Here is a 14,154-nt window from a genome sequence, read left to right as displayed (position 1 = left end):
AGAGGGAGGGAGAGAACAGAGTCCCGTTGTTCTCCCAGGATGGTGACCTGTCTGGGACCGGGGTCTGTCTCGGCCTGGGGTCTGTATGCGCGACTCACTGTCTGCATCTGGCTGTCCAGCTGGTTGAGCTGCTCCTCACAGACGCCCGACTCCATCTGGACCTTGGTGACGATCCTCTGGAGCCTCTCAAGTCTGGGGTGGGGAACAAAAGACAAGGAGAAGGATGACGACCTTGTTTCAACATCCCAAAAGTATGACGCGAGCAACATCTGTAACTTCAGAGAGTCAGTCACTATGTTGGTTTATTGTTTTGTGTTGGTCCAATTAGTCAACCAACGTGAATACACAAAAACACAGACATTTCTATGAAAAAACAGGATACGGGAAACACGCAGCACTAAAGAAAAGCCTCGCTCAGATCTGACAGAGGTTTGTGACGGAGCAGGTAGTGTAACCTATGAGGGTCCGTGGGACAATTGATCGTCGGTTCAAAATAATCAAACAAATCCAAACAAAAAACTAATTTTAAAGTGGGAATATTTTATCCAAATGGAGACAAAAGTCAAGCGTTTTGAATTCAGCCACATTTCAAAGCCATGAGGGAGTCCACTCAGAGAGTTGAGCACTTTTTTTTTTTTTTTTTGACCACTCAGAAGGACATTTGTAAAACATCCATTGTCTACAAATAGGCAGCTGTGTGTGTGTGTGTGTGTGTGTGTGTGTGTGTGTGTGTGTGTGTGTGTGTGTGTGTGTGTGTGTGTGTGTGTGTGTGTGTGTGTGTGTGAGTGTGTGTGTGTGTGTGTGTGTGTGTGTGTGTGTGTATGTGCATGTGTTTGTTGCATTCGTGTTCTCCACCCCTTTAAATCAACAGTGTTTAGATAGTGTTGTTTCCCGATCAAACATTTTTTTCTTTGGAGAATTAATACTCCACTAATCAATGGAGATGATAAATACACAGTTCAATCTAAATGAATGATGACCTATATAATTCAGCTGTATGGTGCAAGCCTATTTGCTCTCTGAGGGGTAGCAATCGACAGCTATATCTGTACGAGGAACGCTGAACAAGTGAATTGTCATAACAGATACGTTTTAAAATGGCAAAATAGGAAGGTTGCCCCACCTTCCTATTTTGAAGGAAGGTTGGGCAACCTTCTTTCAAAATAGTCGTTGAACCTGCTGCAGGTTAGATTTTAGAGCAATATTTGGAGTATAATTCAAACCGAAGGTGCATGAATGCACCACATCTAACCGGCAGAGGAACGCATGGAGGGAGGGAACATAGTGTTGTTTATTTTCTAAATCTTGCTCTATTCTACTCTCTACAGCGCTCGTGTCTTACCGACAGCAGCTTTGAGCTCACCTTTCAAACTCTATTCTGAGCAGCTTTTCTCTATCCAGGCAGGCAGAGTGCAGGCGTCCCCATTCCTTCTCCACGTCGATGGGGTGGTAACCTGGGGGCACCTTCACCTGGCCCGCACGCACCGCGCTCTGTAGGTAGATGGAACACCATGACACATCACATAGTAGAGAATAGAGTGGAGAATAGAGCAGAGGAATGACTAGAGAATAGATTGGAGAATAGAGCAGAGGAATGAGTAGAGAATAGAATGGAGAATAGAGCAGAGGAATGAGTAGATAATAGATAATAGATTTGAGAATAGATAATAGATTTGAGAATAGAGCAGAGGAATGGGTAGAGAATAGAATGGAGAATAGAGTAGATAATATAGCAGATTTAGCAGAATAAAATAGAAGACGGTATAGAAGGTACCCTCTGTAAGCATATAAGCATATAATTCCTGGACTAGAGAAATAAAGTAGGGTAGAGTTGAGAATGGAGTAGAGACTAGAGTATAGTAGAAGATGATTAAAAGAAAAATTAGTAGCGTACTACAATAAACCATGATACAATACCATTAATGGTATTGTATCTGTTCTATTAGTGCATTAAAGCACTAATAGAATATAGAAGGGTAGAGATAGGGACGACTTGCCTCAAAGGTTTGATAGATCTGGTTTGAGCGGTTCTTGTCTAGCTCTTTTGCAGGCAGTTCTGTCTCTTTGAACTTTAAGAACTGGCGCCACAGGATCTGAATGGGAAACATAACAGTGGTACTTATAATAATACTTCAACAACACATGAATCATTTTGTTTTGTCTTTCCAAGAAAAAGTTGCCACTCTTTGTGTCTCATTTTATGCTTTTTTTCTAATTATATAGATAGGTACCTATCGCATTACTGTGGTTTTTCTTTTTAACATACATACTGAATTGACTAACTATTAGAGTTGGAATATTAATCAAAATGGGACAGCATTATAAACTTTTGATGAAAACAAAAGAAAAACAAACACACACGCGTACAACACACACACACACACACACACACACACACACACACACACACACACACACACACACACACACACACACACACACACACACACACACACACATAAACACAGAGAGTGAGCAGTTAACTAGAGCAGACAGGGTGTGTGTGTGTGGCGCAGCTGTATCTGGAGCTCTGGCTGGGAATGGCCCAGTGGAGTTGTGTTAAGAGTTTACAGTTGATAGATCAGGCCCTCAGGCTGTTAGTTTCACACACTGCACCGTGTGCCAGCTGCCCCACCCAGCTCTCCTCATACATGATACCTTATTCATTTATGAAAGTGAAGAGGACACAAGCTTCCTTTCTCCAGTAAAATTATATTGTGTGCTTTTATTTCCACATGGTTCTATTGTGTAACTCATCTTTGTTGTATTTGTATTATTTCATTGGGCATGAACTCCCACACCCACACCTGAGCCCACACACACACCCACGCTTAACAATATTGCACTCCGCGGAGAGACCGCAGACGCGACTGTAAACAACTCTTTGAGAGCCCGATACTGAACAATAACGTCTGGAGCAATCCAAAACGGTGGTCGCTGCTCACCTCGATCTCCTCATAGCTGCCGGGGAACTTCCTCTCCCCGAAGATGGTGATGTGGTGTTGGATCCACTGCAGCAGCAGGGTGACCAGCTCATAGTACTCCTGCCAGCGTAGCTCCAGCTGCTCCAGCAAGCACAGCGACACAGGGGCAACAAAACAACAAGCAGCAAGGAAGTCAGTTTGGTGGACAGGGAGGACAGGAGGGCTATTTTCACCCTGTTGTTTCCCATGTTTCCCAGGGGCCCCTCCGACACCATGCTAACTTAATTTGGTATCGACAGGCCTGGCGTTGTGCTGCACCAAGCGCTTATTGAAAAGACAGAGAGAGAGAGAGAGAGAGAGAGAGGGAGAGGGAGAGAGAGAGAGAGAGAGAGAGGGAGAGAGAGAGAGAGAGAGAGAGAGAGAGAGAGAGAGAGAGAGAGAGGGAGAGGGAGAGAGAGAGAGAGAGAGAGAGAGAGAGAGAGAGAGAGAGAGAGAGAGAGAGAGAGACACACACAGATTGACACAGAGTCACAGTCAGAGAGACAGATAGAGGGAATGAATAGACAGGATCATTGTCAAGGTTTGATGATCGTGTGGGAAGATAAGGAAGGAGGGTAACGAAACACCCACACTACGGCTGAATGAATAATTTGACCTAATTTGACCAAGCTAGTAATTGCACTTAAAGTGCAATGGAAGTCCTGTGATCAGAGATGCTCGGGACCTCTGTCGGAGTTCCGGTCCTGGCTGGTCTTGGACGACAGTGTGTCCACAAGAGGTTTTATCATACAGGTCACAAGCCTGACTTCAACAATTTAACTTTAATAATCTCAATGGCATTGACCCAAATCGATCTATCTATCTATATTTATCTCAGCGTCTATCCCCCCGGAGGAACGGAGAACACTGGCTACTTACGTGGCCTTCCTGTGCCTCAGGGATGCGGGGCATGGCGTCGTACAGTGAGGACACATAGGTGATGATGGACTTCTCATCAGGGTGAGCAACATCCACATCTATGGAAGGAAATGATGGAACCATGAAGTCAAGGTTGGAGTCGCTAGCACACATCATCACTACAGCGACTCAAAACACTGTTAAAGTCTCCTTCAACACGTCAAATTAGTATTAGGTTATATATGGGTTGAAGTTGATACAACATTGTTCAATATACTTTACTACTAGATAGTATTTGATAAACGAACTGGTAAGAATATATGTTCTTCAAGTCTACTCCTGCATAGTATCATGGCCAACATATTGTACTTGTGGCTAACCCTGATGCCAATAACAACGCTTGCATAAGTCAAGTATGGGCAGAGGTGACTTGGGTCTCTTACCCTCTGGGTCCAGAAGGCGGGTAACCCCCAGGTCTTTCTCAGCCACGTTGAAGGCCTGTTCCAGGTTCTCCAGGTTGGTCTGTCGATACACTCTACCCATGTCCACGAGCCTGGGCCTTTGGGAAACACAAGCACGGATCATGAGTGTTCCACATTTCCTAAAACAGCCCATTTACTCATGAGTGGTAATGTCCTCCCCATCTCTAAGGTTAATTTAACATTATGAAGGCTGAAACCGTCTGCGTCAACGTTAACAGCTGGTCAAACATGTAGAAGTGTGGACCCTGTGGTCAACTTTTTACCGGTGGCAATAGGTTTCCATAATAGATGTTTTGTGGGCGCTACCCCGCCATATTAAGAGCACTCAATAGAGTTGTAGTACTGTAAAATCCTAAATCAAAGTAAATATACCGTAACCTAGGCTTATTGAAATTTGTTAACAAAACCTTACGTTCAATAAAACAATCAATAACATACAAATATGTTATTAATTATAAACAGATAAAAAGTAATATTTGGCAGTATTATTCCAAAATAAAATAATTTGGAAGACTGCAATACCAATGACTTAAAATGGATTGAGTTATCCTGATGTAAACTCTGGGTTCCTTCAAAGTTCATCATCAGCGTATGGAAGAAGAATGTTCAGTGCAAGAGCACACCTGCCTTATTAATCTATAAAAAAAAAGCTAGCTGGCTCCCCTGGGCATTTCACTTGCACTGGCATCACGCAAAGTAGCCGGTGAGCATTTCTGACACATAGAGCCGCTACATAAACCAAACTCTGACATATTTGCTCAATTGACTGCGGCCCTCCCCCATTTGGGAGGAGGAAGTGTACAAAGAGAGAGTGAAAGAGAAAAACAAATAAGACTGATTATATTTACAAGCTTGGCACAGAGAAAAAGAGAAAGAGAGAGTGAACTCAAATGACTCCAAATACATCCGAAACCACCGCCTCCAACAGAGTCGGCTGCATAATGAAAACATATTTCCAGAGGACACAAATATTCTAAACTTAGTTGAATAAAACACCCGAGCGGACCCATGATGCTGTTTAACACGATGACCGGTAGCGGTGAAAGCTTGGTCTCCGTTGACGCGCGGGGCCTGTCTGTAGCGCACGTTGTGGCAGTAGACCTGCCCGTCTGCACAGGGAGGGCTGCTGCTGCTGCTGCTGCTGACAACACGACACTCCCTTCCATTGCAGCTCGCGGAGCTCTGGCTTCGGCCCGCTGAGATGCGGCGCCTCCCGGATGAGGTCGAGGCCCCGGTCCCCTGAGAGCTCCAGCCGGAGACCCCCGCCCCCCCTGATGGAATGTCCTCGCACACCATCACCACGCTGTATCCCAGGTCACTGTGCCTTCTCCACCTGCCACCTCCGCCAGCAGGCAGGCTGAAGCGGGTCGCCTTCTTATACTTCTCCTTCTTCTTTGGGTTAAACATAATGATCCGACGTAGGGTGAATTTCAACAGCAGTCCGTCCGAGTCTAGCAAAAGCCCTGCACTTCCGTGGCTAAGCGGAAGTGGACACAACCGCACGATGGAACTCTTGATGCTGGGTGTTGTGGTTTGAATTGATTAGGTCTTTCTCAGGTCTGCGTCGTCATCATGAGCCGGTCATCTAGAGGAATTCCTCTTCCTCGTTTAACTCAGCAACCCACGTCGAGAAGTATACTTAAAAAATACGGTGGAACCGCTGATGCTTCCCTGTCCAAGTGGCAAGCACCGAGTGCGCTGATCCCATCTCTAGCAACTGTCTCTCTCTCACTGTACTTTATTTGAAAATAAGGCAGCTGCCAGGCCAGCCCTACTGGCGTGCATTGAGCATTTTTTTTTTCTTTTTTCACTCTCCCTCTCAAAGCGGGGCAGTAACATGCTTGAGCTTTTAAAAGAAACTCGTCCCTGCGGCTAACCTTTCTTTTACCTTCTCTGAAAGGCTACAAAAACCACGCCTAGTTGAACAATTAAGTCTCCCTGGGCGAATGCCTGAGCTACGTCGTTTTCTGGTAAAAGATAGCATCGAAATTCTCACAAATCGGTCATCCGAACACTAACTGCTTGGTAAACTGAACTTCTAAGGAACAAATTAGGTTTAGGGCAATTTTTTGTATTTAATAAAGCCTAAAACACTGCCCATCACTGCTAATAAACAAATTATATTAAAAAACATAGATGGTTTATCAAGAGAATATGATTGTCAAAAAAAAATATATATATATTCCATCCTTGCATTTAGCCGTAGGGACTGAGGAGGTTTTCATGGGATATACGTTTTTACTTGCAAAAGATCATTGAAGAATTGGTAGCGGGCCAAGGCCCTATTTCTGCCCTCCTTCAATTGCTGAAACACCCATCATCTGTTTATTCTGTAAAGCCCTGCAATAGAGCCAACCTGCAGAACTGCATGACCTGTCCACTTACTGGTGCCTGTGGATGACGGCGTTGAAGAGCTTGCCGTCCCGCCAGCTGGTGGTGAAGTTGTCGCAGCGCATGCCCTGGTAGTTCTCCGTCATCGTCTTGGACCAGAGCAGCAGCTTCTCCTTGGCCGTCATGTCCTCAGACTGGCCGTTCACCTGGATGTCTGAGATCTGACCCCCACAGCGAAACGAAGCAACGGTTAACACCAGAGTAGGGGGGACACACAATCCATGGCGATTTATTGGTAATTAAAAGGTTAAATGTGTTAATCATGAGTGGAAACCCAAACCAAACCAAAAAATTATCTGTGATTATTGGAATTCCCCCTCCTGTTAATTTATTATTGAGTCAAATAAAGAATGAAATCAGCTTGTGAATGTATTGGGATTCCTATGTGAGTGTGTGCTTTAGAATCGTACAGCTGTTTCCTCTTGTTGCAACTAACTATTTGACGATCATTCTGCAAATAAGTGTGTGAATTGTTAGTATGTTGGTCCTAAGATCCGACATCTCCCTGGTGTTCCCTGGGTGTATCCAATATCTATTGTGAGGGTGGTGCATCTGGGCTCATGTCCACATGTGTATGTGTCTGCGCATGTGTATTTGTGTTTGTGCGCATGTGTGTTTCAGCATTAAGTGTATCAGATTCCTACTTCACCACGGGTATCACACCTTCTCTCTCCTCTGTAATGGGCTGAAAGCCGCCATGACTCACCAACAGCTGCACATCTGATGTTCTTCCAAACAGTTTTAGAAGAGGGACACCTGATCTCTTTCTATGGGCTCACTTGTTGATCATCTGTAGCTGTTTTGAATGGCTTTGCCAAGCTTTAAACCAAGCCAATATTTATCTAGCAATTCAAAATTTGCTGTTCAGACTTAGTGCCCGGTCTACCTATAGAAAGAACCATCTGAAGTTATGATTTGGGTTTACTTGCATTGATATCTAGTTGTAGCATCCACTATTTGGTTTCGGGAAGGCTAGGATTGTGTTGGGCCTGGTAGGAGAAACTCTCCAGAGCCAGATTTCAACTTCAACATAGGATTAATCATTGGCTTGCTGAGGGTGTTGCCCATCCTGTAGAAGGTGCTCCAACTAGGCAGGGCTATATATCTACATGTGAAGTTCTAGCTGCCTGTTATGTACGCTAGATTTCTGACAAGCCCTACCCAGGCCAATCAGCCCGGACATGACTCACAGTGTTGAAAAGGGAGTGAGTGCAAATCTCTAATACTCAACCCTTGGAGATTAAACAAGTATTTGATTGGGGGTGAGTTGTAAAAAATCATGAAAGCACCAAACCACCAGCGATAGGATAGGTTTTCATTGACATTTGATTGAGAATTCAAGTAATGCTTTTGAGAGGAGTGGAACATGAGTCCCCATTGATTGGTCTGGAACGGTAAGGTCAGAGGTGACAGCTGCCCGATTGAGATCCCAGAGAGAGAGAGAGGATGGCGGCTACCACAGTGATGGAACATAACACTGACAGAGCAGGAGACCTGGAAGTGGAGGATGATGGTCCAGATCAGGCCAAGCGTCAGCTTGGGGTTCCCGTCTGCAATGTCATCGTTCCTGATGTTCACCAGCTTGACCTACGGAGACGGAGGAACAAAACAAACACACAGCGACGTCAGAATGTTCTCGCTGAAGACATGTTTTGCCAGAGCTTGTTGTTGTTGTTTTTGTTACGAAGCGGGTAGAATCTCGTACCTGGCGGAGTCTCAGGAAATCCAGCGCTATCTGTACATTCTGCAGTTTGTGGAAACGCATGCGCCCTTTCTCCCTGGGCTGTAGAGTGGTAATAAAGAGATTAGATAGGCATTCACAAATAGCAACACCTCAGACACACACATCCTGTGGTGCCTTCGGAGAACTTCCTTGCTGGATTGGAGTAATAGGGAGAACTAAATAAAGATACATTTTATCTCTTAGATAAAGATAAATGAAAAAATTTAGGAAAACTAGAAAAGGCAACAGAAGGGCAGTACATATGGGAAGTGGTGTGGAACTCAACAATAAATATAATCATACAGTAAAATTATATTACGCAAACAAATGGGATGAAATGCAATACATCATTCAAAGGAAAGATAATTAATAATTGAAAGGGAACATAATATCTATGTATTCATTGTATACGCCCTGTCCACATAGTATATGTATAGACAGTGTGTACACTCTTTCCATGAGGTGAAAGAGAGGCCACTGCCAGAGAACATCATGCACAGCCACAAGTAGCACAATGCAGATGGAGCAGAAGGAGACCATGGAGGAGAAGGGGAAGGAAGAGAAGGGGACTAAGAGAACAACATGCTCACTCACCAACCGCAAGCTCCTGCCCACATCTCTCTCCCTTGGCTAGCCCCAACGAGAGAGTGATTAGGAACGGAGGCAGAGGACGAAAAAGCCAGACGGAAAGTTTCAGCACACAAAGAAGACGACGGCCAAACAGTTGCACACAGGAAGGGAGGAAGAGTGGAGAGGGTCAGGAGGAGAGGAAGATGAGGCAGAAGAGAGAGAGAGAGAGAGCGAGGTGGTGGATCAAACTCTTCAAAAGCGAACATTAGCAATCCGGGAGAGAGGAAGAGTGGAGAGGTTCATGAGGAGAGAGGGAGAACCAGACAGGTCAAAAGGGTCAGACAGTCCGAGCAGAAACAAGCAAGAACGAGATAGAGGGAAAGAGAGAGCGAGGTTGGGGTTCATCTGTTAGGTCCTCAAAGTGAGCAGAGCATGAGTAGGTGGAGCAGCATAGAGACATGCAGCCTTCCATAAACATCTAAATCACTAGCATGTCAGCCAGCTGTTCCACTCTGAATAAAGACACATTACTTATGAATTATGTGTCCTTATTCAAAGCGGATCAAGCTGGACAAAAGTTAGCAATGATTGGTGCATCTGGGTTTAGTAGGTAAACCAACCACAGTTATTATGGACTCCACTGCATAAGTAGCAGTGTTGCCTTCAATAGATCAACATTAAAAGTGATTATGTGTTAAACCAGACATTCAAGCAGATTGCAGGTACATTTCTGCAGGTTTTCCTCCAAAATGGCACCATGGCATGAAGGGAGATATTGGCAGTATGATCAAAGGAAGTAAGAGCCTGTGTTTGACTGAGGTTGGGTATTTAATTGGCTCCTTTTCGGATGCTGATTAATAATTGGCTTGTGACAGATGACTCAGAATGACAACAAGGGTTGGGCTCGGAGGCAGGGTGCTGGTAGCACAAATCGTGCTGTTAGCACAAGTTGTGCTCGACGCCGTTAGCCATACTGAGGCTTGAGCAACAGGGAGTTTGGGGTGACTCACCAGGTGTTCCCCAGAGAGGACCTCCAGGAGGGAGATCAGGTTATGTCCATCTCTGAGATCCTCATAGAGGTCAGACACGTGACGCTGCGACTGGAAGAACAGCACAGAGACATGAAGAAGAAGAAGAAGTTATTATTACAGAACAACAAACACAAAAACAGGCGTCACATGATAGGATCAATAGGATCTATTCATAGTTGATGATTTTATCTAGCGGTCCACCATCATGGAAATAATTAAGATGCTGAAGTTGAATCGGAGGAGAAGATACTTGGTCAAATACTGAAGAATTATAAAGAGATGCAATTTACTTCAAAAATAGCCTTTTGATCAATTTAAATTCATTACAAATCCAATTCATTAAATTCGGGCTGTTATTATAACAGCATGCTATTTGCAGTTTAAATTGATGATCAATAACCAGAATAGCAGAGTAAAATAGATTTGACAAAATATATATTCGGTCAAAATGAGGCTTTTAGGTAAATGCTGTCACATACCACACAGCAACACAGGCTATTTCTATTAGCCAGCCATTTGGTGCATACCTAGAAATAATATGACTTTCTGTATCGGCTGCTATGCTCTTCAGAGTTCACCTCTGAGCAAAACACACCCAGTACCCATCTACACAGGGCAGGAATGCATCGCCCCAAGCAGCTACGCATGCAGGCTTTTGGACCGCAGCTGAGACGTGCCAAACACAAGTCAGCAGCTGCCTTCGACATGTTGAAGTATAGCCCTCTGATAAAAATTGAGAATACAAAGAAAAAATAAATAAATAAAATAAGTGATGTGTGGAGGTGTGTGAAAACAAGGACACCAGTGTGAAAACAAGGACACTGAGGAACCAGAACAAGCCTTGGTGGGGGTGGGGGTGTGATCATCGTATCATCCAGAGAGAACTGGATTGAGGGTTTATTTTTGTGCATGCGAGGTGAAACAGTGGAACGGCTCCTCTGCTGGTTCAGACGCGTGCGATGTGCGTGTTCGAGCGATCATCGTGTTGTGACACTGTGTAACCGTACGAGATCTGTCATAGAGCTGGCCAAGTGCAAGAACAACCTACCTCCACACTCCAATGCTGGCGAGCGATGAAGAACACAGAAGAACAGATGGGGGGAGAGGTTAGAGACGTGAGAGAATGGAGTCATGTGGCAGAGGTTCGGAATATAGCCACAGTTATTAGTAATTAAGTTGACGAAATGATAGAAAATACCAAGTTATATATATTTATATCATATAAATATATTGTTTTATGTTGTTATATGATGTTGTTTTGTTCGTGAAATGAAGACCTGGAGTCACTGACACTTTTCCAGGTGTGTCTTGTGGATAGGAAAGTAAAGGACTATGAAGGGAAATTCTCTGCTGCAAGTCACAACAGTTCCACGATTTATGTTGGCATGGATAGAAATCCACTTATCTTCTTCTAAGCATGAGGACTCCACCCTCCTGTCTGCAGTGCATTCATACATGAAGCAGACCTGGAAAGGGGAAGGTAGCTAGCTGCACAGGGCCACTAGGGACCACTGTTTACATATTTAAAAAGGTGTGCTCAAATTGGAATAGAAATCTATGGAGACCATATAATGCAAATTACTTGCAAATGTCATTGTGAAGACGAATCTATTTGATAATACTATGAAGTTTGTTTGCACTGTGTGAGCTATGTTTTCCTATATTGAAGCCAATGATGCTCTATCCATCATCATAGGCTAAATTAGAACATGCTGAAGGGACTGCAGCAGACTCTCTGTATGTGATCAGAGTAATAGCCCACTGATGACTGACACAGTGAAACAAACCGCTCACTCGTGACCAAACCGACTATTCAATTGCTTCCTTTCTGAGGTTAAAAAACAAATGCACTCCTCATTTGTCACAAACAATGTTATTATCTGTTAAAACCACAAACGTCATGTTATTTAACAAATGTTGTCTTTCCAAATTGTTTGGCATATTTTTTAATACACTGGAATGTGGCCACTTTATTGATCCATCCATCATTTTCTACTAATAACCATGAATTGGTGTGATTTACTTTAAGCTGAATGACTCCTCTGTCATTCAGCTTAAAGAGCCCCCATTTTGAAGCCTGGCAAACTTTTAACCCTCCTAGTGATTTATGAAGCGGAGCAAAGCACTCAGTGGACCGTTAACCTTGAGTAGCTAGTATCTGAGCTTCAAGCCTCATTTAAAACCTTCAGGTTTACCTTCAGGGCGGGAAGTAAGAAGGCTTTTACACAGCACTGCTGGTAATACTTTTTTCCTAACAAACATTTCCCCTAAACAGAATTTAAACTAAAATTCAAATAACCATAAGCAAGAGTTATCGTTGGATGGATACGTGAAATGGTAAAGGTTTATAAAGGAAATGTTTCCATTTCTTCAGGAGGTTTCTCCGATTAATATGGACACCATTGAACCTAACTTATGTGACTCATAAAGCTCCGGGGTAGCCAAGAGTTTCCGTCAACTCCGGGCCGGGGCGCACTGAGGCGAGCAGTGCACACCCCAGTGCACACCCCCTCAGGGGGTCTCTGGAGCACATGTGCTACCGTTGGCCCTGGAAGGGGCTCCCGGGCCGGACCAACGTAAAGTTCCCTTTTTTAAGATGGTGCTAAGTGAGTCCAGATGAGGCCATGACTCACCCTTGCACATTCACTGGAAAAAAAACTTGTGGGGAAACAGGGGAAAATAAAGAGTGTGTTCAGGAGTGTGTTACCACTTGACATTCATGGAAAGAAAAACAGGCCACTTGCGCCTTAAGTTTTCTATCTTGTTCCAATCATTTCTAAAAAGGGCAACCAATGGCACTTTGGTTTCCAGTTATTATGGAGAATAGCGTAGCGTGCAAGCCTTTCATGTCTGAGGGTCTGAATTTTTTAACAAAAAAGCTTTCCAGACAGGAGGCCCTGTGTAGCTGGTAGCAAATTTATCATTTATAATGAGTAACTCCAGAGTGAGTCGTTTGGCATTTGTTAGGAAAAGGTCCCGCCCTGTGTACCTCCCTGCATTAAGTGTGATGAATTGGGGAGGCTTTCAGGCTTAAGTTATGGGGAACGAAGCGGTGAGGTAAGTGAGAGGTGATCCGTAGTGTTGAAGGTTTACACGGTCAGGCAGCCGACGACAGATTGGACTTCTGGTCGGGGCCCAGTTCCCAGTAAATACAATGGGATCGAGAGTGAGCGCGACACAATTAGGGACCTACTGGGTAATGTGTTTTTGTTTCGAGTGTGTGTGTGTGTGTGTGTGTGTGTGTGTGTGTGTGTGTGTGTGTGTGTGTGTGTGTGTGTGTGTGTGTGTGTGTGTGTGTGTGTGTGTGTGTGTTTGTATGGGGGGGGGGGGCAGAGTTGGATGACGGAAAAACTAACACAATACACACAATAATACAAACACGATAGAACTCTGTTCTTTACTGGGTCTAACTACTTATTACCCGTATCTACTGTTCCTTTAAAATACAAGATGACTGAATCCAAACTTGTTGCAATAAATCAGACACAATTGTAGAGAATGAATCCTGAATAATAACATCCGCAAAGCATTCAGCCGCATCTTTCGGGAAAACATGTTTGCACCCTGTTGTTCAACATCTTGCTGGGAATAAGTCAGGAAACATCTGGTAATTGTGGTCAGCCATTTGGCAGCACTTGAAATTGGTGCAGGGCCAGAAGGAATTGCAATTAAATGCATTTAAAATAGGTTGCCCCTTGATTCAGAATCTAAGGATGATACTAAAAGGAAGTCATCCACATATCCATTGATAAAATAAAAAACACATGTGTAACTTTGTGTGTGTGTGTGTGTGGTTGTGTGTGTGTGTGTGTGTGTGTGTGTGTGTGTGTGTGTGTGTGTGTGTGTGTGTGTGTGTGTGTGTGTGTGTGTGTGCGGTTTTGTGTGTGTGTCCGTACCTTCATCAGATGCTTGTTGACCCATTTTGTGAAGGTCTTTTTCTGTACTCGATCCCGTTCATCTGCAAGAGACAATGATAAAGAAAACAGACCAGTGTGAGACCAGGAAGTAGAAAGATGCATAGTGGTGTTCGCTCGCTTCACTTTTTTCTGACATTTCCAGGTTATAGGTCTAACAAATATAACCACTAGGAGAAGGAACCATTGAAGGCACAGTTATGACTCAAATGTCCAATCATC

General features: G+C 44.0%; 1 protein-coding gene across 1 annotated transcript in view; it reads right to left on the bottom strand.

Annotated features, from left to right (window-relative positions):
* The window catches only part of LOC115554019 (plectin-like), a 58,191-nt gene that overhangs the window by 22,851 nt on the left and 21,186 nt on the right, over window positions 1-14,154 (bottom strand). The window contains 12 exon segments of the mRNA XM_030370609.1: window positions 99-192; window positions 1,364-1,491; window positions 1,998-2,093; window positions 2,946-3,062; window positions 3,843-3,940; window positions 4,265-4,380; window positions 6,689-6,855; window positions 8,189-8,281; window positions 8,400-8,477; window positions 9,998-10,087; window positions 11,067-11,081; window positions 13,915-13,976. Coding sequence (XP_030226469.1) covers window positions 99-192; window positions 1,364-1,491; window positions 1,998-2,093; window positions 2,946-3,062; window positions 3,843-3,940; window positions 4,265-4,380; window positions 6,689-6,855; window positions 8,189-8,281; window positions 8,400-8,477; window positions 9,998-10,087; window positions 11,067-11,081; window positions 13,915-13,976 — 1,154 coding nt within the window.

This window comes from Gadus morhua, chromosome 11, assembly GCF_902167405.1.
Source record: "Gadus morhua chromosome 11, gadMor3.0, whole genome shotgun sequence".
NCBI lineage: Eukaryota > Metazoa > Chordata > Actinopteri > Gadiformes > Gadidae > Gadus > Gadus morhua.
This window is presented reverse-complemented; position numbering and strand designations above follow the sequence as displayed.